This window comes from Salmo trutta, chromosome 16 (genome assembly GCF_901001165.1).
Source record: "Salmo trutta chromosome 16, fSalTru1.1, whole genome shotgun sequence".
NCBI classification, from domain to species: domain Eukaryota; kingdom Metazoa; phylum Chordata; class Actinopteri; order Salmoniformes; family Salmonidae; genus Salmo; species Salmo trutta.
Window position 1 is genome coordinate 59899624 of NC_042972.1, and position 24480 is coordinate 59924103.

General features: G+C 40.9%; 1 protein-coding gene and 1 long non-coding RNA gene across 3 annotated transcripts; one reads left to right on the forward strand and one right to left on the reverse strand.

The window, feature by feature from the left end:
- Window positions 1–4790: 4790 nt before the first annotated feature.
- On the reverse strand, window positions 4791–6704 carry LOC115151123 (uncharacterized). Its single transcript, XR_003867218.1, has 2 exons — window positions 6524–6704; window positions 4791–5589 (listed from the first exon to the last, which is right to left on the reverse strand). It is a non-coding gene; the product is annotated as an uncharacterized LOC115151123 (long non-coding RNA).
- Window positions 6705–6960: 256 nt separating this feature from the next.
- LOC115151121 (endoplasmic reticulum-Golgi intermediate compartment protein 3) lies at window positions 6961–19708 on the forward strand. Of its 2 annotated transcripts, XM_029695128.1 has the most exons (14): window positions 6961–7126; window positions 7336–7406; window positions 8979–9066; window positions 9296–9415; window positions 9588–9681; window positions 9974–10139; window positions 11200–11257; window positions 12381–12395; window positions 13210–13241; window positions 13335–13431; window positions 15721–15785; window positions 15953–16089; window positions 17355–17410; window positions 19241–19708. In XM_029695128.1, exons 1-14 carry the CDS (start codon window positions 7039–7041, stop codon window positions 19318–19320), a joined length of 1167 nt encoding a protein of 388 aa, XP_029550988.1. In that variant the 5' UTR covers window positions 6961–7038; the 3' UTR covers window positions 19321–19708. The 2 variants fall into 2 exon arrangements, with proteins under 2 accessions (XP_029550988.1, XP_029550989.1); XM_029695129.1 differs by lacking the exon at window positions 12381–12395.
- The last annotated feature ends 4772 nt before the right edge of the window (window positions 19709–24480 follow it).

The following is a 24480-nucleotide window of genomic DNA, read 5'->3' on the forward strand; positions in this document are numbered from 1 at the left end:
GGTACTCTGAAGAAACCCATAGTGGCATGTCTGGTGGGGTATGTACAGTATGTCTGTTCGACGTGTATGCAAATAGATTATACGCAGTGCTTAATTTGTAAATCGTGAGGTCCCGGAACACATAGTGAGGGTGAGAGGGGAGGGGGGGGGGGTCCGGGTGGCTCTGAGGTACACATTGAGCAAAAAATGAGGAGGCAACTTGATTTAATACTGATCGCTTTTATTAGAAGGTCTACGGTGCGAACAGTGAAATAATGAATAAATCATGCCGCGAGAGGTACCGGATCTGGGCAAATAGGTACCAGAACAAACAAAGTCAAATCTGAGAGGTGCTGGGCTCAAATTAAGCACTGATTCTATGAGTGGTTAGGCATATTCAATACAAAAATGTTTATTAAAAAGACTAGAAGAGAGGTAATTTCTCCACAACCCTGACAGACTATCATGCGTGTTGTTGATGTTAATTCTGTGTGTGCAGTTAAGAGCAAGGCTTTTTAGCAAGCTGCAGCTTTGTTAGGTCTTTCTTTGCTGATCCTGACCATGTTACTGGACTAATCAAGATGGGACAAGATCAGAGCCTGAACAACTAGTACAGTTGATCTTTGTGTCAAAAACGCAGAACATGTTTTTATGACAGACACCTCTCCCCATCTTCACAACAACTTTGTAAATACGACTAGAGCATGAAAGCTGATCATCCAGGGTGGCATCCCTAGAGAGGATGGGGTACTGTCACACCCTGATCTGTTTCACCTGTCCTTGTGCTTGTCTCCACCCCCCTCCAGGTGTCACCCATCTTCCCCACTTATCCTCTGGGTATTTATACCTGTGTTTTCTGTCTGTCTGCACCAGTTCGTCTTGTTTGTCATGCTTACTAGTGTGCGGCCTATCAGCACCTGTCTTTTCCCAGCCGCTCTTTTTCTTGTCCTCCTGGTTTTTGACCTTTGCCTGTCCCTGCTTGACCTTTGCCCGTCCCTGAGCCTGCCTGCCGTCCTGTACCTTTGCTCCACCTCTGAGGTTCGTCACATGCGACGAATACAATAGGTGTAGACCTTATGTGATATGTTTACTTACAAGCCCTTAAACAACAATGCAGTTCAAGAAATAGTTAATAAATGATTTATAAACTAAAGTCAAATTTTTTTTTTAAATCAATCAAAAAGTAACAAGAAATTTACATTACAATAACAAGGCTATATACAGGGGGTACCAGTACCAAGTCAATGGACGGGGGCACAGGTTAGTCGAGGTCATTTGTAAAGTGACTGCATAGATAATGAACAGCGAGTAGCAGCAGTGTAAAAACAATGGGGGTGGGAGGCGGTCAATGTAAATAGTCTGGGTGACCATTTGATTAGTTTAGCTGCTAAGCAGTCTTATGGCTTGGGGGTAGAAGCTGTTAAGGATCCTTTTGGACCTAGACTTTGTGCTCTAGTATCGCTTGCCGTGTGGTAGCAGAGAGAACAGCCTATGACTGCAGTCTTTAACAATTTTTTGGGCCTTCTTCTGACACCGCCTAGTATATAGGACCTGGATGTCAGGAAGGCCCCAGTGATTTACTGGGCTGTATGCACTACCCTCTGTAGTGCCTTATGGTCAGATGCCATAACAGGCGGTGATGCAACCATTCAGGATGCTCTCAATGGTGCAGCTGTATAACTATTTGAGGATTTGGGGACCCATGCCAAAATTTTTTCAGACTCCTGGGGGGGGGGGAAAGGTGTTGTCGTGCCCTCTTCACAACTGTCTTGGTGTGTTTGGACTATGATAGTTTGTTGGTGATGTGGACACCAAGGAACATGAAACTCTCGACCAGCTCCACTTCAGTCCCGTCGATGTTAATGGGGGCTTGTTCAGCCCTCCTTTTCCTATAGTCCACGATCAGTTCCTTTGTCTTGCTCACATTGACAGAGAGGTTGTTGTCCTGGCACCACACTGCCAGGTCTCTGACCTCCTCCCTATAGGCTGTCTTGTCGGTGATCGGGCCTTTCACTGTTGTGTCGTCAGCAAACTTAATGATGGTGTTGGGGTCGTGCTTGGCTACGCAGTCGTGGGTAAACAGGGAGTACAGGAAGGGACTGAGCATGCACCCGAAGGGCCCCAGTGTTGAGGATCAGCATGGCAGACGTGTTGTTACCTACTCTTACCACTTGGGGGCAGCCCGTCAGGAAGTCCAGGATCCAGTTGCAGAGGGAGGTGTTTAGTCTCAGAGTCCTTAGCTCAGTGATGAGCTTCATGAGTCCTATGGTGTTGAACGCTGAGCTGTAGTCAATGAACAGCATTCTCACATAGGTGTTCCTTTTGTCCAGGTGGGAAAGGGCAGTGTGGAGTGCGATTGAGATTGCATCATCTGTGTATCTGTTGGGATGGTATGCAAATTGGAGTGGGTCTACGGTGTCCGGGAGGATGCTGTTGATGTGAGCCATGACCAGCCTTTAAAAGCACTTCATGGCTACCGACATGAGTTCCACTGGGTGGTAATCATTTAGGCAGGTTACCTTCACTTCCTTGGGCACAGGGACTATGGGTGGTCTGCTTGAAACATGTAGGTATTACAAACTCGGTCAGGGAGAGGTTGAAAATGTCAGTGAAGACTCTTGACAGTTGGTCCGCGTATGCTTTGAGTACACGTCCCGGTAATCCATCTGCCCCAGGTGCTTTGTGAATGTTGACCTGTTTAAAGGTTTTGTTCACATCGGCCACCGAGAGCATTATCACACAGTCATCCAGAACAGCTGGTGCTCTCGTGCATGCTTCAGTGTTGCTTGCCTCGAAGCGAGCATAAAAGACATTTAGCTCGTCTGGTAGGCTCGCATCACTGGGCAGCTCGCGTCTGGGTTTCCCTTTGTAGTCAGTAATAGTTTTCAATCCCTTCCACATCCGACGAGCGTCAGTCGGTGTAGTAGGATTCAATCTTAGTCCTGTATTGATGCTTGGCTTGTTTGATGTTTCGTCTGAGGGCATAGCGGGATTTCTTATTAGCGTCTGGATTAGTCTCCCGCTCCTTGAAAGCGGCAGCTCTAGCCTTTAGTTCGATGCAGATGTTGCCTGTAACTTATGTCTTCTGGTTGGGATATGTACGTACAGTCACTGTGGGGACAACGTCAGCGATGCACTTATTGATGTAGCCGATGACTGAGCTGGTGTACTCCTGATGAATCCCGGAACATATTCCAGTCTGTGCTAGCAAAACAGTCCTGTAGTGTAGCATCCGCTTCATCTGACCACTTCCGTATTGAGCGAGTCACTGGTACTTCCTGCTTTAGTTTTAGCTTGTAAGCAGGAATCAGGAGGATAGAATTATGGACAGATTTTCCAAATGGAGGGCGGGGGAGAGCTTTGTATCCATCTCTTTGTGTGGAGTAAAGGTGGTCTAGGATTTTTTTGTGCCTGGTTGCACATGTGACATGCAGGTAAAAATTTGGTAAAACTAATTTAAGTTTGCCTGCATTAAAGTCCCCGGCCACTAGGAGCGCCGCTTCTGGATGAACATTTTCTTCTTTGCTTATGGCCTTATAGAGTTGGTTGAGAGCGGTCTTAGTGCCTGCTTCGTTCTGTGGTGGTAAAAAGACAGCTACGAATAATACAGATGAGAACTCTCTTGGTAGATAGTGTGGTCTATAGCTTATCATAAGGTACTCTACCCAGGTCAGCAATACCTCAAGACTTATTTAATATTAGACATCGCGCACCAGCTGTTATTGACAAAAAGACACACACCCCCACTCCTCGTCTTACCAGAGGTAGCGTCTCTGTTCTGTCAGTGCATGGAAAATCCCGCTAGCTCTATATTGTCCGTATCTTCGGTCAGCCACGTCTCAGTGAAACATAAAATGTTACAGTTTTTAATGTCCTGTGGTAGGATAATCTTAATCGTAGGTCATCAATTGTATTTTCCAAATATTGCACGTTAGCAAGAAGAACGGATGGCAGTGGGAGTTTACTCGCTCGCCTACGGATTCTCAGAAGGCTGCCCGATCTGCGGCACCTTTTCCGGCATCTTTTCTTCACACAAAAGGTGTGGATCTGGGCCTGTTCCAGTGAAAGCAGGATATCCTTCTAGTCGGACTCGTTAAAGGAAAAGGTTTTATCCAGTCCACGGTGAGTAATCGCTTTTCTGATGTCCATAAGTTATTTTCGGTCATAAGCAACATTATGTACACAATAAGTAAAAAAATAAGTTACTCAACAACAAAAAAACAATAGCACATTTAGTTGGGAGAACGTAAAACGTCAGCTATGTTGTTCGGTCGTCATCTTGTTCCAAGATCATACACATTACACACACACACACACTTTTACACTCATAACTTGCTGCTGCTACTTTGTTCGTTATTTTACTCGTATTATTATTATCTGTCCTGTCTTTAACCTAACTTCATGTACATATCTACCTCAAACACCTCGTACCTCTGCACATTGATCTGGTACTGGTACTCCCTGTATATAGCTCCACATTGATCTGGTACTGGTACTCCCTGTATATAGCTCCACATTGATCTGGTACTCCCTGTATATAGCTCCACATTGATCTGGAACTCCCTGTATATAGCTCCATTCTTGTGTATTTTATTCCTCTTGTGTTACTATTTTATTTTGTATTATTATTTTTAAACGCTGCATTGTTAGGAAGGGCTGGTAAGCAAGCATTTCACGGTAAAGTCTATACCAGTTGTCATCGGCGCATGTGACAAGATTTGATTTGTTCACGTGCGTTTCTGCCATCTCATTGGCTAGAATGGTCCCACCCAATCTCGCCTACTCCCTCCTGCCTTCTATCTTTGAGGACATTTTATTTTGTATTTATTTATTATACAAAATTATCAGCGATCAACAACTTACAACCCTACATCAAACATGTCAAACAAAACAAAACACAGGTATAAATAAGAAAATACTAAATATACACAAAAAATATATATTACAACATTTTAGTGCACAAAAACATGTCTAATTAAAATGATTCAGGAAGATGTTATTCTGTTTGTTATTAACTATGGATAATGTCTTAACAAGATGATTAAATTCAATCAAAAATATTAGTAATTTTGGTATAGAATTCTGGAATTTTTGTTTGTGTTTAAAGTATTTGGCAACAAGAATAAAAACATTCACAATCATTTCAATGGTCTTGTTATCATTGCAATAGTAACATATTATATCCTTCATGTCAAAAACATGGGTAGGGTTCAAAAAGATAAATAAGTATTCTGCAAGGTTTTCCCAAAAATCTATCAAAGATTTACATTTATAGAACAATTGTGTAAGATTTTCACCTTTTTCGTAATATCATAAACAATAGTCTTTTACACGTTCAAAATTGCATTTTATATATTAATATGGTTTAAGGGGGCACTATTGTCATGACGACAAGGTGAAGGTCCTCTACTCAAATGGCACAACAGAATCGTTCAGATTGACCAAAGCACCACATATAACAAGCATCTCGTATAATTGAGGGATGTCTCCTTTCATATCTCGAAAAGGAAAAAGTAGTAGAAGCAGAATCTGATGCTGCTGCAGCATTGCTCATCTTCACAGTGGGAATCCAGTCGACATGGGTGTCTTGATAGAGGTCAGCTGGTGAACCTACAGTAGTACATAAACAAATGAAAAGCTTCAGGTCACCTATACCATCAGGGCTCTTAATTGTTTGGTTATGTTTAATTCATTCACGTGTTTTAGTGTCATATAAATATTGAATATATTGTTTGTCTTGAACAACCAATAGTCAACACATCAGGTTGTCCTATCCCATTGAGACTTTTGTCGTATTATGTAATGTCCATACATTTTCCCTCCTATGAATAAATTTAAACAAATTATCATTGGGTTATCATATGAATAAATGAATATATTATAACCACTGGAATTTATTTATTTTATTTTATTTTTTTACAATAATGTCCTCCAGGCTATATGGACGTCATATTGTACAATTTGCTTCTCTCCTTTTCATGGTCAAATCTAGAAGGAATCCAGTTTTTGTCAAATGAACATCATATTTGACATTTCGTAGCAGATTATGAGAATTTAGGCAGCCGGTTAGTAGAATTAGGTTATGTATAAGAAAGGGGTTAGGGTTGGCTAAAATGCAACAACATTTTTTTTATTACAATTTGACTAAAGCTGGATCCCTTTTAGCCAGGACACCTTTTTCATAGGGCTAGATTACATGGTTGCATTCAAGAGTAGTAGAGTAGGTCTAGGCTACCATCGTATTGAAAAAGATTCTGCTAATTTCTGCAGTCATATAAAGTGTAGTATAATTGCATTAAATGCTTATCAAAGGCCACGTCTCTGATATAGCCTATAAACCTATGGCACTACGCGCTTATTAATAACCTAAATTATCACTATCCAATTTACTCATAACATTAGGAATAGTATGCTTACATTTGTCTGCAAATGCGATGATAGACTACAAGCTATCTAGCCAGCTATTTTTGGATAACTGAATGTTGTTGTTAACTGGTTATTTTAACAGCTAAACTAAACTCGAAATCGATCAGACTTGATTTACCAGTGATGAAATGATCGTAGCAGACCAGTTACTGACAGCTGTCTGAGTTCAGCTCTTGACGGGCAATTGGTTTCTTTGCTTTTGTGACAGTTCTTGAGTCTTATCATGGTGTCACCAATGGTGTTTTATGATTGCGGGGAATCTGTAAACATGTTTTTTCGTTGTCTTTCCTGCCTTGTTAGAGCAGGCAAATACTCAAAATGACCGTGGTGATGAATCAACTAGTTTTAGGCACTGTTACCATGCAGTTTGGCGTAGCCACTCTGCTGTTGTTGTCGAATAATTAATGCGGTGGTCTTCCAACATGGCAGCCGGGAGGCGTTGTACGTCAACTCCTCTATTGTTAGAATGGTCACTCGACTATCTTGTCAATATTATAGAACGTCTTTGGTGGTACACACGGGCCGTTACGTGGTCGGCGCTGATTGGTTCAATATGTATGCCTTGTGTACCGGAAGTAAATGTTGAGAACTGATGTGTATTGGGAATTATTTCAGCCCACGGTGTGAAAGAAGATGGACACACTACATAAACTAAAACAATTTGACGCCTATCCAAAAACTCTTGAGGATTTCCGAATTAAAACATGCGGCGGAGCTACGGGTGAGTGGTTTTGGGTGGACTTTTGATAGCGCTTAGCTACTTGCAGAACACATTCTGTCCCCAGTAGCTAGCTAGTAGGACTAGGCTCACTGTGTTTGGGCTAGCATTCTAGATCTGTCAGACTAGAGAACAGAACATATTACTATGTAGTTTGCAAAAACTCTATGGGATTTGGTGATATTCTGACTTTTTCTTTCCCCTTTTTAAAGTCACCATCATAAGTGGTCTCATCATGTTGATCCTGTTCTTCTCAGAGTTGCAGTATTATCTCACTAAGGAGGTAGGTTAAATACGTGAGTAAGAAGCTAGCTCTGTAAGGATCACACTTGTAAACGGAAGGCTATTCTAATGGAGAACTATGACAACAAGGAACTACAACAAATCCTAGCCAACTTTGCATGCCACAATTATTGTGGTTTGTATACTCTATAACAGTGGTATTCAAACTTTTTTCAGCTGATCCCTTTGCAATTACATTTTTTTTGTAATCAAAGGTACAGTTAATTGCCACCAGGGCAACTGGGAATGCTCAACATTCCAATGGTGGGCATGGTGCTGAAATGCAATGACTAGCCAAAAGGATCCTACTCAAGTTAATTTCTCTTGAGTCGGAATGGTGCTATGCCGGTGTTGTGCCGAAAATCTCCCCCTGCCAGGAATGTTTATTGCTTGCTTACTTACTTATTCTTACTTACCAAGAAAATGGCCTTGCCGAAATCCCCCCCCCCCATAATTTTGTCACTAGAGTCAAATACTTTCTATAGAACAAACTTCATCAGGATAGGAAACCGAAATTAATAATTAATGTATGTGTGTTATATTAAACGGAGGGAGTAAAATGCAGGCAGGCAAACATTTCAGAACAACTACTAATCGAATAAGACATGGGAGAGATGACGAATTTTGGCAAAGATTTATTTATAGACTAATACACCCGATACAAATAGCCAAACCGAAAACTGCAGACATTACTAGTGCCTTCCCCACGACTAAACCGCCATAAAATTAAAATGAAACGCAGCCTAACGTGATCATTGACCGCTGCCTTGAAGGACACAAATGAAACATGCTTTCTGCTACTAAGATCAGTGAAATGTAGGCTAAACTGACAACGGAGTGAAGAGCAGAAATCCCAACTAGCAAGCAAGTCGCAGGAATGAAGAATTAAGTGTGCGGGGGGATTCTGGCAGGGGGACATTTTCGGCACAACACCGGAATGTAGACAGTCAGAGCTCAGCGTGTTAAAGGTCTGGGATAATGTACCCCCATCCAGGATGGAATATGTCGTTGTACATATTCATCCCGGAATGATGAAAGGTGACTGGAGAAGATTTGAAATACTGCCAGATTTGAATTAAATTGCCCATTTGCCAGCATGCTAGGCTAGCTAATGCTATAACAGCCCATTAGATTCCATTAAAATGGTACACCTAGCATTTGGTTGAGTAACTATCGGAAGTGTTGAATGCAGTTTGTTGCTTTAGTATTACCTGGCCTAGCATTCTGACGAAAACTGATGTTTATTTAAAAACTAGCACTATTTAAATCTTCTCGATTCACCTTTAATCATTTCGGAATTTGAGGTACGTTTTCCCAGCCATATAACTTTACTGCGCTGGGCTCTGGCTGTCCACATTCCGGCATAGGGCCTTTCCAACTGGAGAGAGAAAATAACGAGTCGAATCCTTTTGGCTAGCCAGTTTGAGGATAATTGGAACATCACTATCATTTTATGTTCTGTTATAATTATTTAGCCATATGTCATGACGTTTACTTAATCTATGAGGCCTGGTAAGCACTTTGGATGCCACTGTTTTATGACTTGCAAAATATGAATGTTCTGCCATCACAGGTCCATCCTGAATTGTTTGTGGACACATCACGAGGAGACAAACTGAAAATCAACATTAATGTGATATTTCCTAACATGCCATGTGCCTGTAAGTAACTTCAGATAAAAGCTAGCATGCATCATCACATTTGACAAACGTACACCTGCACAATTAACCCCTATATGTGCTTGTTTATGTGATATTATAAAACAGTTGCATAAATCAACAAAATGCCTCCGTAAAATCTAAAGTAATCTTTTTGGGGGTTATGCATGAAGCAATATGGTGATTTCACAGTTGACGTATATGACATTTGTAACATCACCGTGACCTTCAGATCTCAGCATTGATGCCATGGATGTTGCTGGAGAGCAGCAGTTGGATGTGGAACACAACCTGTTCAAGCAAAGGCTCGACAAGGATGGCAATCCTGTCACTACAGAGGCAGAGAAGCATGGTAACCATATTGCTAATAGCTTGCTTGTAATTCCGTTCTATTACTTGAAGAGCATTCTACACCATGGAATGCAGCATAGGTTTTCCCTCTTGGGGAAAATAAGATATGAATTGTATTGAATAGTTCATGGTTTCACTGGGTAATGGATATTGTTTTGTCATCTCTCATGTAGATTTGGGACAAGAGGAAGGTGAAATTTTTGACCCTAGTAAGCTAGATCCTGAGCGGTGTGAAAGCTGCTATGGAGCAGAGACAGAGGATTTGAAGTGAGTTCCCATGACCGGAATGCCCTCCAGAATGCCTTCCCAGGCTTTACAGATCATACTTCCCATGACCAAAGACAGACAATGAGGTTTCCCTGTCAATATCAGAGCTTAAATCCCTTGCCTGTGAAATTGGACTTGTTAGAAAGAATCCATGAAAGCTTGTACTTATTTGAGCCCTAAACTCTTTTGCAGAACATAGGCTATCACCACATTAGCTCATCTTTTGTCCAAAATGGGATTGTGATAGTATGTGTTACATTGACATATTGCTTATGCTTTTGCTTTTTTGAAGGTGCTGTAACACCTGCGATGACGTACGGGAAGCCTATCGCAGGCGGGGCTGGGCCTTCAAGAACCCTGACACCATCGAGCAGTGCAAGAGGGAGGGCTTCAGCCAGAAGATGCAGGAGCAGAAGAACGAGGGTTGCCAAATCTATGGCTTTCTTGAGGTCAACAAGGTAACTAGTCTTAGTCTGATGCTTTGGCTAAGTTCATAATCAGAAAGAATAGTCAGTACTCACACACTGATTAACACTTCATAAAAGGAATGCGTTTTATTTACCGTAATTTCTGGACAATTAAGCGCACCTGAATATAAGCCGCACCCACTGAATTAAAAAAAATATATATTATTTTGAACATAAATAAGCCGCACATGTCTATAAGCTGCAGGTGCCTACCGGTACATTGAAACAACTGAACTTTACACAGGCTTTAACGAAACACGGCTTGTAACAAAAATAAATAGGCTTTAACGAAACACGGCTTGTAATAAAAAATTAGCGGTAAGCTTTAGTTTTCTTTTTGCACTGAGTCAATTCCTCACGCTGCTATTTCCAACGTCTTATCATCGACTCATTAAGACCAAGCTCCAGTGCAGCAGCTCTATTTCCTTTTCCAACAGCCAGATCAATGCCTTCAACTTGAAAGCTGCATCATATGCATTTCTCCGTGTCTTTGCCATGATGAGGGTGACAAAATGACTACCGTAATCAGAATGATGGGAAGTTTGAGAGCGCTCGATTTAATCTAAACAGTAAACAAAAAAGTTGTTTGACCTTAACCCGTTCGGCATTTTCATTGGTCTAATGAAAGCTTCATGCCGCCAAAAAACTGAGCACGTCACAATGTGTTTTTTTGAAAAAAAAAAAAAAGTAAAGCAGAAAAAATCCATATATTAGCCGCGTCATTGTTTAAGCCGCAAGGTTCAAAGCTGGGGAAAAAGTTGCGGCTTATAGTCCGGAATTTACGGTAATGGCTGACAATGTTTCGACTTTCAATTGCCTGGCTTTCAAATGGTCAAACGGTGTTGAAAACAACATGACTTGAAATGAATCATCACTTTTTGGGAACAGAATTCTAGATGTGGTTATATAAAATTAGGGATGGAAATGTGCTGCCACTGAGATTGAATATTTTATGAGGTGCTTTAATACATTCATACACTTTCAATCTGCAAATATTATGTTAATTTTTAGACTCTTTTCTGAACTCTTCAATTTGTCTTTTTTTTGTTAGGTGGCAGGAAATTTCCACTTTGCCCCTGGAAAGAGTTTCCAGCAGTCCCATGTTCATGGTAAGACCTGATATCAATTATCTACCTAAGGAAAATAGAAGTTCTGTGCTTTCTGTCAATCCTGTGAATTGCTTAGAGATGACAGGTTGACTGATTTGGGTTGGAATTCTAAAATTGCTTACTTGCTACAAGACCAGTCTGTCTCAGACCAGATTTAGGTACAGACCCTTTTGTAGTGTAGAGTTTGCCCCCAGTCACTAGACCAGTAAAGACATTTCTAGTGCATCTGTTACTAGTCTTTCCAGTAAAACACTGTGTAGTAAAACATTTGGTAAATGGTCTTTTTCTCTTTCATAATTCCTTTCATTTTCTCGACTTCTTTCCTCCTCTGGATCAATCATTAGTCATTAATTGTATCTTATTTTTTATTTCATGAAAACATCTGACATTTATATCTTTGTGGCACAGGTGAAAAAAGGTGTAAAACTAAGTAGCTATTTTTTTCCCCCACATATAAATGTAACATTTTGATTGTAAATTGATAGACTCACTTGCTTTATCATTAATGTTGCCTACTAAAAACACCAATATACTTATTTTGCATTGACACTCTCTATTTGAAAATTAAATAATGTGAAATGTATAAATTTGTTTGCAATTCATTTTTTGCAATCAGTTTGCCAATGGATTTTTTTTAATTCAATTGGTGTAATCTTGATGAGCTTCTTGACAAAAGTTACTACGTCACTGATGTAACCTTTGTTACTGTGAATACAGGCCTAATTCATTTAAAATGTACCTTAAGAATTTCTCAAGAATTGCTGATAAAGTAACATGGTACATAACCAGATGAAGTTGTAAGCCCTAATTACTAGTCTCTCAACTTGCTTCGAGGCATTGAAAGGTGTCCTTTGTCATTATGAACAACGTGTACCGAAAGCTTGGAGCAAATGCTTCACCAGCTTAAAGCTGCTTTAATTTTCTATTTTATTCGGTAGACTAGTACAACTCTCTGTCTGGTTTTTGCCTTTAAGCAGACAATCTCCTTGTGATAAGAATTTGGCCGTATATGAAATACCAGATGTGATGAACCCCCTTCACAGGCTTATTGCCTTTTAGGACTGGCTTTTTCTGTGTAGCCCAACATGCGTCATATAGTGACTCTTCTCTCTTCTTTCTGCAGTGCACGCTGTGGAAAGTAAGTCCATCTTTTGGTAGCTTTTATTTTTGTAGTAAACATCACCCCCTTAGCCTGGTCCCAGATTGTTTTGTGTTCTTGCCTACTCCATTGCTGTCCTTGTCCAGCCAAAGACCAAGTTTGGCATGACTGTGCCTTTTCTCAATTGGATTTGCTCAACTCCTGCGTCCTCTCTCGCCTCCTTTTGAAAAAAAGTCAAAGGTAATCGATAAGGAACGTGGATTAAAAATGAGCTTGTATGAAATTACTCTCTCACGCGTCATCAGGCAAATTAAGTTTACAGGGGTTGAATCCCAAAATGTGTGAAGTGATAAAACATTTAACTAGTTGTGCATGACATTTTATTTGTACAAAGGTATAAGTAGCATATCGTTTTTAAATGTTTGCATGCTTTACTCCTTCGAAAAAAATAAGGAGAGAGGATGGACTTCTGCTCAAATGAGGAAAGGCCGATGAGTTACAAGGAATTGGCATGATGGCACAGACTGACATTCAGGCCACATCCCCCTCACATCACTGCCTTCTAAATTGTCCAGTCAAATATCAAACCCTGTATTTGAAGAGGTTGTCAGTCAGATTTCACCTGCTTACTTAAAGCATAGTAAAGACAACCAAAGCTGCTTCTAACTGATTTGAAACTGTCCTTTTGAAAAACCAGCATATGATTGTTGGTTTGATCTTTAATTGAGGTGGTACAAGCAGTAATCAAGAACACATAGCATTTGAGGGCCGTGTGCTCAACAATAACATATACAGTAACTGATGTTCTATCAGATCACAGCATTACTGACATATTGTCTCATTTTCATTTCAGTTCATGATCTGCAGAGCTTTGGACTAGACAACGTAAGTACTTAAAAAAATAATTAAATGTGTCTTTCCAAGGCAGTGTTATCTATACCCCTTTAAGTGCCTATTTGTGTTTCTTGTGTCCTACAGATCAACATGACTCACTTGATCAAGCATCTATCCTTTGGGAGGGACTACCCTGGTATCGTCAATCCTTTGGATGGCACCGATGTTGCAGCACCACAAGGTTAGTAACTTTTCCCATTGATCATATTCCCCACACCTAACATTTGACTTAGACCTACTACCAGCAATTGAAATCACAGCCGTTATTGACATACTGTTGTCCAAGAACTATGGAGAAATTGTGACATGGGAATAAGTTATTACAAAAGTCCCGTTGTGTAATTATAAGTAAGTGCCGTAGAGGTGGTCTCTGCAGCAGATGTCCATCCCAATGGACATGAATGTACCAAACGTGCCTCCGCTCTGCATCATCTTCCCAACTCCTCCCATCAGCTCTCATGCCAACCCTGAGGGAAGAAAGAATACAGCATTTGAACAAAATCACATAACACTATGGAGTTCTATTGAACAAACTACAATATGCAATTTGGATGGCTGCAACAAAGTCTTATCAAAACTGATATAGTAAAGAAATCAGTGATGCCCAAGTACAGACTATGACGTCTTCATTTCAGTGTAGGCCAACTTGTGAAAGGTAAGTAGTTAACTTAGCTAGCTTACCTTATACAGGAAAATGTTCCAAACATGACACCAGCTGCCATCCCAACTGCAAAGCCCATCATGAATCCCATTTAAAACGGCTCAGTATAGCCACAGAGTTTCTAAAGCCAGAGGTGCAACATCGAGAGACTTCCGGGAACGTTTGCAAACAGACCAGGCTGGGGTTTGGGGTTTGAGAAGTCAATGGGTGTTTCTCAATATGCATACTACCGTGCTCCACACTATCATGCTCCGAGTGCATTCTCTTGAGTACGTTCTTGTGAGGACGAGTGTGTGGAGAATACATAACTATATTTGAGAAGCACTCTTTCCCCCTACTGTATTACCTCACGCTTGACCTCATTTACTGAACCTTCTTCCAGCCAGGACAATAGCAACAATAGACGAAACAAGATATACACAAATTAAACATTTTACTTCATGATTATCAGCTAGGTATGTGAATCGTAATAATCTGCTTTTATGGTACACAAGTTTTAAGCGACAAACTAAGCTAGCGGAGTTAGCTAGCAACGTTATTTGCACAAGTAATACAGACCTTTGACACCGAAAACAGATTTTGATATGTAGCTAACTAATGTGTTGCGAATTGTTGTGCATGGCTGCATGCAGACTTTTAAAACTTTGTCCACCTTTTATCTCAAGCCTCTGTTTACCCAGCTGCTAGCTAGCTGCGTTTTGGCTGGCTAACTGGTTAGCATGTCACCTTGGTCTGACCTTGAAGACCTGTGTGTGTGTACAATTATTTTATTTAGTATATTCTTTTGCAGGAACATACATTTTTTTATTTAACTAGGGAGGTCTTAAGAACAAATTCATATTTAAAATGACTGCCAAACCTGCAAAATATCTTTCCATCATTTCTTTACATGTAGACAATGGCAAAATAAATGCTAAACTCTTTCTGGATGTTCAACACAAAGTACAGTTAATGTATTTTTGGAGTTTCTTCAGGTAATAATTCTGAGAGGCCTCTGACTTTAACAAGCAAGTATTTGTGTGGCAATAACCAGACTTTTTTTCCCAACAGATATTATTGACAAATGTATTCCAGTAAGTTGTGACAAGGTATTGATACAAAATCCCTTTGAAATAAAGATAGATCTGTTGTTCTGAGGGAGCAAGGAGAAACAAATGTTTCCTTTTGTAGAGTCACCCTCGCTTAATCCAGTTATCTCAAGAAGGTGAGGTCTGGTTACACCTCTAAACAACATGAGTTACAGATGGAATAGTATCAAAGACTATGGCGAACTCTAAGTGTAACAGGGATATTGTAACGAGAGTTTTGTTGTTGATATATCTATCTTCTCATAATTGAGTAACAATCCTTCTGCATTAAAAAGTTGACTCACCAGCAAGATATGATTATTAAACCAGTTCTTAAAATAGACTTGTTTCTATACAAAATATCCTTATTGTTCCAAATGAAATATCTATGCATGGTCATTAATATATTAATGACCACGCTAAGAATACTTGACATACCCACAGAGTTGTGTTGTCTTTGACATGGTTTATAGTGAAATGTGGGTTTTATCAGCATAGAGTGCCTATGTATCAGTCACTTGAAGACAACCTTTTCTTTTTCGATGATACTTGAAATGCTTTTCTAGCAGGCAGCCATTACTTGAAGTCGACAGTTAGCTGAGGGGGTGTGTAGCCAGCTAATTATGTGATGTTAAAGCTATAGCACCTGCTTGTGTTCATGCAGAGTGGAATGTTGCATTTGTCAAGACTACATGTGCTCGGCCTCAGCAAATTATAGAAAAATTGATTTGTTTTATTCCAGCTTCCATGATGTATCAGTACTTTGTGAAGATTGTCCCAACCATCTACGTGAAATGGGATGGAGAGGTGAGTATATGTTGGACATGACAGCAGTGAAATGTAGGTATTTCACAGAGTTAATCTTATCACTATCAGATTTAATTAAGTTAATTTTATATTTCCCTTTGCGCGACTGTATTTTTACATGTACTTGGGCGTCAAACAAGGACATTGTTGTATTGCTTGTCTTACAGGTGGTTAAAACAAACCAATTCTCTGTAACGCGACATGAGAAAGTAGCCAATGGGCTGATCGGAGACCAGGGCCTACCTGGTGTGTTTGTATTATATGAACTCTCCCCTATGATGGTCAAATTCACAGAGAAACAGCGGTAGGTAGCTTCAAACATTATTTTGTGTGTGTATATATAGTGTATGTGGACACCGTAACATTTGTGGATTCAGCTATTTCATCCACACCCGTTGCTAACAGGTGTATAAAATCGAGCACACAACCATACAATCTCCGTAGACGAACATTGGCAGTAGAATGGCCTTACTGAAGAGCTCAGTGACTTTCAATGTAGCACTGTCAAAGGATGCCACCTTGCCAACAAGTCAGTTTGTCAAATTTCTGCCCTGCTAGAGCTGGAAACATCTAGGAGCAACAACTGCTCAGCTGCGAAGTGGTAGGCCACACAAGCTCACAGAACGGGACCGCCGAGTGCTGAAGCACGTAGCGTGTAAAAATCGTCTGTCTTCGGTTGCAATACCGAGCCTCTGGAAGGAATGTCAGCAGAAGAACTGTTCATCGGGAGCTTCATGAAATGGGTTTCCATGGCCGAGCAGCTGCGCACACAAGCCTGAGATCACCATTTGCAATGCCAAGCGTTGGCTGGAGTGGTGTAAAGCCCACCGCCATTGGACTCTGGAGCAGTGGAAACTCGTTTTCTGGAGTGATGAATCGCACTTCGCCCATCTGGTAGTCCGACGATTCTGGGTTTGGCGGATGCCAGGAGAACGCTACCTGCCCGACTGCATAGTGCCAACTGTAAAGTTTAGTGGAGGAGGAATAATGGTCTGGGGCTGTTTTTCACGTGCTAGGCCCCTTAGTTCCAGTGAAGGAAAATCTTAACTGTACAGCATACAATGACATTCTAGACGATTCTGTGCTTCCAACTTTGTGGCAACAGTTTGGGGAAAGCCCTTTCCTGTTTCAGCATGGCAATGCACAAAGTGGGGTCCATACAGAAATGGGTTGTCGATCATTGTGGAAAAACTTGACTGGCCTGCACAGAAGCTTGACCTCAACACCATCGAGCACCTTTGGGATGGATTGGAATGCCAACTGCGATCCAGGTCTAATCGCCCAACATCAGTGCGGACCTCACTAATGGTGTTGTGGCTGAATGGAAGCAAGTCCCCGCATCAATGTTCCAACACCTAGTGGAAAACCTTCCCAGAAGGCTGTTATAGCAGCAAAGGGTGGACCAACTCCATATTAATGCCTGTGATTTTGGAATGAGATGTTCATTGAGCTGGTGTCCACATAATTTTGGTCGTGCAGTGTACATGACCACTAATGGAAAATCCGTGTAGCCAATGTAAATGGTAAGCTGTGTGTTACATCAAACATGTATTTTGCTCTTTTTTTCAGGTCATTCACTCATTTTCTTACAGGAGTGTGTGCCATTGTAGGAGGTGTATTTACAGGTGGGCATCTCTGCAATCCCATATTTCAAATGCAGCACACATGGCAAACATGTCACTCAATACATCTTTAATATAATTGTAATATTGCTTTTAATTAGTGATGGCTATCTTAGTTTGAAGGTAGTGTATACTATGCAGTACTGGAGGTACAGTGCTGTGCAAAAGTGTTCACCCCCTTGGCATTTTTCCTATTTTGTTGCCTTATAACCTGGAGTTAAATTATTATTTTTTTGGCGGGGGGGGGTTGTTGTTGTGTCGTTTGATTTACACAACATGCCTACTACTTTGAAGATGGCAAATATTTTTTATTGTGAAACAAATAAGACAAACTAAACTTCGGCATGCATAAATATTCACAACCACTCTCTTCCCCCCCCCAGCCACCTTTTGTAGCAATTACAGCTGCAAGTCTTTTAGGGTATGTCTCTCTATAAGCTTGGCACATCTAGCCACTGGGATTTTTGCCCATTATTCAAGGCAAAACTGCTCCAGCTCCTACAAGTTGGATGGGTTCCGCTGGTATACAGCAATCTTTAAATCATACCACAGATTCTCAATTGGATCGAGGTCTGGGCTTTGACTAGGCCATTCCAAGACTTAAATGTTTCCCCTTAAACCACTCAAGTGTTGCTTTAACAGTATGCTTAGGGTCATTGTCTTGCTGGAAGGTGAACCTCCTTCCCAGTCTCAAATCTCTGAAAGACTGAAACAGGTTTCCCTCAAGAATTTCCCTGTATTTAGCACTATCCATCATTCTTTCAATTCTGACCAGTTTCCCAGTCCCAGCTGATGGAAAAACATCCCCACAGCATGATGCTGTCACCATGCTTCACTGTGGGGATGGTGTTCTCGGGGTGATGAGGTGTTGGGTTTGTGCCAGACACAGCTTTTTCCTTGATGGCCAAAAAGCTCAATTGTAGTCTCATCTGACCAGAGTACCTTCTTCCAAATGTTTGGGGAGTCTCCCACACGCCTTTTGGCAAACACCAAATGTATTTTCTTATTTATTGTCTTTTAGCAATGGCTTTTTTCAGGCCACTCTTCTATAAAGCCCAGCTCTGGAGTGTACGGCTTAAAGTGGTCCTATGGACAGATACTCCAAACCCTGAAGGAGCTGCAAAGCTCCACAGCGGAGATATCTTTGGTCTGTTTCTTGCCTCTCTGATAATGCCGTCCTTGCCTGGTCCGTGACTTTTGGTGGGAGGCCCTCTCTTGGCAGGTTTGTTGTGGTGCCGTATTCTTTCAATTGTTTTTAATAATGGATTTAATGGTGCTCTGTTGGATGTTCAAACTTTCAGATTTTTTTTTATAACCCAACCCCAATCTGTACTTCACAACTTTGTCCTTGACCTGTTTGGAGAGCTCCTTGGTCTTCATGGTGCTGCTTGCTTGGTGGTGCCCCTTGCTTAGTGGTGTTGCAGACTCTGGGGGGGCCTTTCAGAACGTGTTTTTTAATTTTATTTATTTATTGCACACAGGTGGATTTTTAATTATGTGACTTCTGAAGGTAATTGGTTGTACCAGATCTTATTTAGGGGCTTCATAGCAAAGGGGTGAATACATATGCACGCACCACTTTTCTTTTATAAAAAAATTACTTCACCAATTTGGACTATTTTGTGTACGTCCATTACATGAAAAAAAAAGGAAAAAAAAATAACACTTTAATTACAGGTTGTAATGCAACAAAATAGGAAAAACGCCAAGGGGGGTGAAATACTTTTGCAAGGCATTGTAGTACAGTTTGTTGGAATGAGCCATATGGACAGTGGTGCTACTATATTTGTCAGATTAGTCATGTTATTTGCTTTATCTTGTATTTTTTTCCAGTGGCTGGACTAATTGATTCATTGATATACCACTCGGCAAAAGCCATCCAGAAGAAGATTGAACTGGGCAAGGCATCTTAGTGGAGTGTTTGGCACAAGAGCAAACCAGACTGTTCATCAGTCTCCGGAAGGGCCTATCTGTAAAAGGGAAGTGACTACAAACTGACGCTAACTAACATGGCAATAATCAAAAATCAGAATAATCTCCCTCAATATGGAAAGGACATTTGACCGCTAAGTCTCCCATTAGTTTTTTTTGTTTTTACATCCCTTATCCATACAAAGATTGAAAGATCGATTCACTGGCCAGAAGAGGGACTTAACAGATGTTTTTGATCACATTTGATTCATCCCCACTCCTAGCACATTGTATATCTAACAGTTGGTTCCCATATACACGTAACAAATATGAACACAACATGGAACAATTTCAAAGATTGTACTGAGTTACAGTACATATAAGGAAAAAGGTCAATAGAAATAAATTCATTAGGCGCTAATCTGGATTTCACATGACTGGGAATACTGATATGCATCTGGTCAGAGATACCTTAAAAAAAGGTAGGGGCGTGGATCAGAAAACCAGTCAGTATATGGTGTGACCACCATTTGCCTCATGCAGAGCGACATCTCCTTCGCATAGAGTTGATCAAGCTGTTGATTGCAGTCTGTGGAACATTGTCCCACTCTTCAATGGCTATGCAAAGTTACTGGATATTGGCAGGAACTGGAACACGCTGTCTTAAACGTTGATCCAGGGCATCCCAAACCTGCACAACGGGTGACATGTCTGAGTGCAGGCCATGGAAGAACTGGGACATGTTCAGCTTCCAGGAATTGTGTACAGATCCTTGTGACATGGGGCTGTGCATTATCATGCTGAAACATGAGATGAATGGCATGACAATGGACCTCAGGATCTTGTCATGACATTCAACTTGCCATCGGTGAGAAAAAATAAGAAACCTACGCACTGTTCTTGCTAGTATCACTGCTCTTTATTAAGCTTTATGTATCAGCCTCAAGGTCTTCATCAGAGCTTTAAAATGCAGTTGTGTTGTCTGTAGCTTATGCCTGCCTATACCATAACCCCACCACCACCATGGGGCACTCAGCAAACGACTCACCCACATAGCGCCATACACGCTGTCTGCCACCTGCCCGATATAGTTGAAATCGGGATTCATCCATGAAGAGCACACTTCTCCAGTGTGCCAGTGGCCACTGAAGTTAGTTACAACGCCAAACTGCAGTCAGGTCAAGACCCTGGTGAGGATGACGTGCATGCAGATGCGCTTCCCTGAGACGGTTTTGGACAGTGTGCAGAAATTATTCGGTTGTGCAAACCCACAGTTTCATCAGCTGTCTGGGTGGCTGGGTCTCAGATGTTTCCACAGGTGAAGAAGCCAGATGTGGAGGTCCTGGGCTGGTGTGGCTACACGTGGTTTGCGAGGCCGGTCGGATGCACTGCCAAATTCTCTAAAACATGAACATTAAATTATTTGGCAACCTCTCTGGTGGACATTCCTGCAGTCAGCATACCAATTGCACACTCCCTCAACTTGAGAGATCTGTGGTATTGTATAATGTAACAAAACTGCACATTTTTAGAGTGGCCTTTCATTTTCCCCAGCACAAGTTGTACCTGTGTAATGATCATGCTGTTTAATCAGCTTCTTGATATACCACACGTGTCAAGTGGATGGATTATCTTGACAAAGGAGAAATGCTCACAAACAGTGATGTGAACTAAATTTGAGAGAGATAAGCTTTTTGTGCTTATTTCTGGGATATTGTATTTCAGCTCATGAAACATGGGACCAACACTTTACATGTTGAGCTTATTTTTGTTCAGTATATACCTTTTTGCCATTCTCATCTACCCTAAACGTACTGTGTTGGACATGTTTATCCCATCCCTTTAATTTCGAATCTCTTCGATCAATCAAGGACCCTTCATTTACATAATTATTTGCTATGATATGAGACCCGGGCAGGATGAATGTGTTTTTTATGCGTGTTCAAGGGTGTATTCATTAGTGCAAAAAGTTTTCTATAGCAAAACTTTTTGCAACTGAAACGAAAGTCTTATTTGAAAATCAATTTATGTCCCTCCCAGTTTTGTCTCGTTTGGTTCCTAGTGAATACACCCCAGATTGATGGATTCTCTGACCGTCGTTGAGAGGACTACTTAAGAAGACCAGATGATGCAGTTTATTGTTCTTTTGTTGTGATTGCACATTTTGAGATCCAATTCAGGGACCTGTGTGTGAGTGTGTGTGTGTGTGTGTGTGAGCGCATGTGTACAGCCTATTTTGTGTGTATGGGAGAGATGTATTTATATTTTGAGAATCCTCAACGGTTTTTAAAATGACAAAATAAATGTTGAATACACCAGCCTGTAATGCAGTGATTTGTGACATTTTGTGTAGTGTCCTCTGTCCAATTCCAGTCCCAGGAACAACTGAGTAAATATACACTACTGTTCAAAAGTTTGGGGTCACTTAAATGTCTTTTTTTTTTATAGAAAAGCACTTTTTTTCCATTTAAAATAACATATTGATCAGAAATAGTGTAGACATTGTTAATGTTGTAAATTACTATTGTAACTGTAATCGGCAGATTTTTAATGGGAAATTTACATAGGCGTACTGAGGCCCATTATCAGCAACCAGCACTCCTGTGTTCAAATGGCATGTTAGCTAATCCAAGTTTATCATTTTAAAAGGCTAATTGATCATTAGAAAACCCTTCTGCAATTATGTTGGCACAGCTGAAAACAGTTGTGCTGATTTTTAAAGAAGCAATAAAACTGTCCTCCTTTAGACTAGTGAAGTATCTGGAGCATTGGCATTTGTGGGTTCGATTACAGGCTCAAAATGGCCAGAAACAAAACTTTCTTCTGAAACCCATCAGTTTATACTTGTTCTGAGAATTGAAGGCTATTCCATGCGAGAAATTGCAAAGAAATTGAAGATCTCGTACAACACTGTGTACTACTCCCTTCACAGAACAGCAGAGAAACAGACGCCTCACAAGTCCTCAACTGGCAGCTTCATTAAATAGTACCCGCAAAACACCAACGTCAACAGTGAAGAGGTGACTCCGGGATGCTGGCCTTCTAGGCAGAGTTCCTCTGTCCAGTGTCTGTTCTTTTGCCCATCTTTTCTTTTTATTGGCCAGTTCTTTGCAACTGTCTAGAAGGCCAGCATCCCAGAGTCGCCTCTTCACTGTTGACGTTGGTGTTTTGCGGGTACTATTTAATGAAGCTGCCAGTTGAGGACTTGTGAGGCGTCTGTTTCTCAAACTAGACACTAATGTACTTGTCCTCTTGCTCAGTTGTGCACCGGGGCATCCCACTCTTTCTGTTCTGGTTAGAGACAGTTTGCGCTTTTCTGTAAAGGGAGTAGTACACAGCGTTGTACGAGATCTTCAGTTTCTTTGCAATTTCTCGGATGGAATAGTTTTTGTTTCTGGCCATTTTGAGCCTGTAATTGAGCCCACAAATGCTAACGCTCCAGATACTCAAATAGTCTAAAGAAACACAGTTTTATTGCTTCTTTAATCAGAACGACAGTTTTCAGCTGTGCTAGCAAAATTGCGAAAGGGTTTTCTAATGATCAATTAGTCTTTTAAAATGACAAACTAGCTAACACGTGCCATTGGGACACAGGAGTGATGGTTGCTGATAATGGGCCTCTGTACGCCTATGTAGATATTCCATTAAAAATCATCCGTTTCCAGCTACAATAGTCATTTACAACATTAACAATGTCTATACTGTTTTTTTTTTTAATCAATTTGTTATTTTGGACAAAGAATTTGCTTTTATTTCAAAAACAAGGACATCTCTAAGTGACCCCAAACTTTTGAATGGTAGTATAGATCTGAGAGATCTTGAACACTTGAGAAATGAATGGTCTTTGTGAAACGTCTTTGTCCTTCATAGAATAAATGATGCTGTATATAGCTAAAGGGGACCACTTATTGATCACACATACTGAATTTGATACCATCACTTTTCTGGGTCTTGGCAAATTGACTTAGTGTTGAAGTACTCATTATGAGAAAAAAAATAGAAAACACTGAAGTCTATGTTGCCAAGGCACTGTACTGATGGAATGTCAGTGATAATTTTTCTGCACTAGACTTCCTCCAAGCTCATGTGGAATAGCTTTGGGATGAGGAGATTACAAACCAAATGATCACTGCACAGGTGACTATAGTGGCCTCCTTTCAATTACGTCTTTGTCAAAGTAGGCTACTGCTCAATATCCTGTCCAGTTGGTCTGAGGTGTAATGTTTCAGCCACAAGGGGGAGTCCCAGGTCTTGATATACTCATGAGTACACTAGTAATTGTGGTAATAACAGCTGAATAACATTATTGTGAGTAACTTCCTGTATATGTGTCACAGCCACGTATCTATGAGCCATTTTTCTCTTGAAAGCCTTATTTTTATACAGAGCCTAATTTTGACACAATATGCCTGAGAAAGTGCATTATTCCTTAGTTACACTCAGACAATACTAATTTCTACAGCTGTCTACAGCTGGTATTGCTTTTCCGTTGCTCTAACTCCCACATCCTGTTGACTGGATTGTGACGCAATCATCCACACAAGAGCATGAGGGGCACTAAGCAAACAGCTTTGAAAAGCTGCGGATGTTTTTTTTCCAGCTTAGCTGGGAGCCGTATGACCCAAAGTCTGGTGAAAGAAAAGGCCATGTCAGTGAATCTGGCTCATGCCTATCATGGCTGGCGTATTTGGACTGTGAGGGAGAATAGGCATGTCTACGGAAGGATTCAGTGAGCACTATTTCAAATGGACACTCAATGGGCAGTGGTTCGCCACATCTTTTGATATCTGAACCCCCAATCACATTTTGTTCTGCCCAAAGTACCCCCTCGTGTGCAACTGATCCTTCGACTTTATGAGTATTCCCATGTAGCCCCTGTGGTTAGGCCAGGTATCCCCAGGGCTACTAATATCCCAGGTTGAGAACTAGAGGACAGAGGAAGGAAGGGAAGGTATAAGCCTATGAAGTGTAGGGTTTTGCTGACTGTTGAAACTTTGACTTCTGTCACTTCCCTGTGACAGACACGAGACATCACTTTCACAGCTATGTTTCCCAATATCACACAGAGCAACTGAATACACTCACAAATAAAAAAATATGACAATTTCTTTGAACAGATGAGCAATGTATGGCCTACACTTAACATTAACACTAGGCTAAAT

Bases quoted from the DNA above. Each gene is read 5' to 3' on its own strand.
- LOC115151121 (XM_029695128.1), top strand. From the start codon at position 7,039: ATGGACACACTACATAAACTAAAACAATTTGACGCCTATCCAAAAACT. The intron at 7,127-7,335 runs GTGAGTGGTTTT...CCCTTTTTAAAG, and splicing joins AACATGCGGCGGAGCTACGG to TCACCATCATAAGTGGTCTC. The intron at 7,407-8,978 runs GTAGGTTAAATA...CTGCCATCACAG, and splicing joins AGTATTATCTCACTAAGGAG to GTCCATCCTGAATTGTTTGT.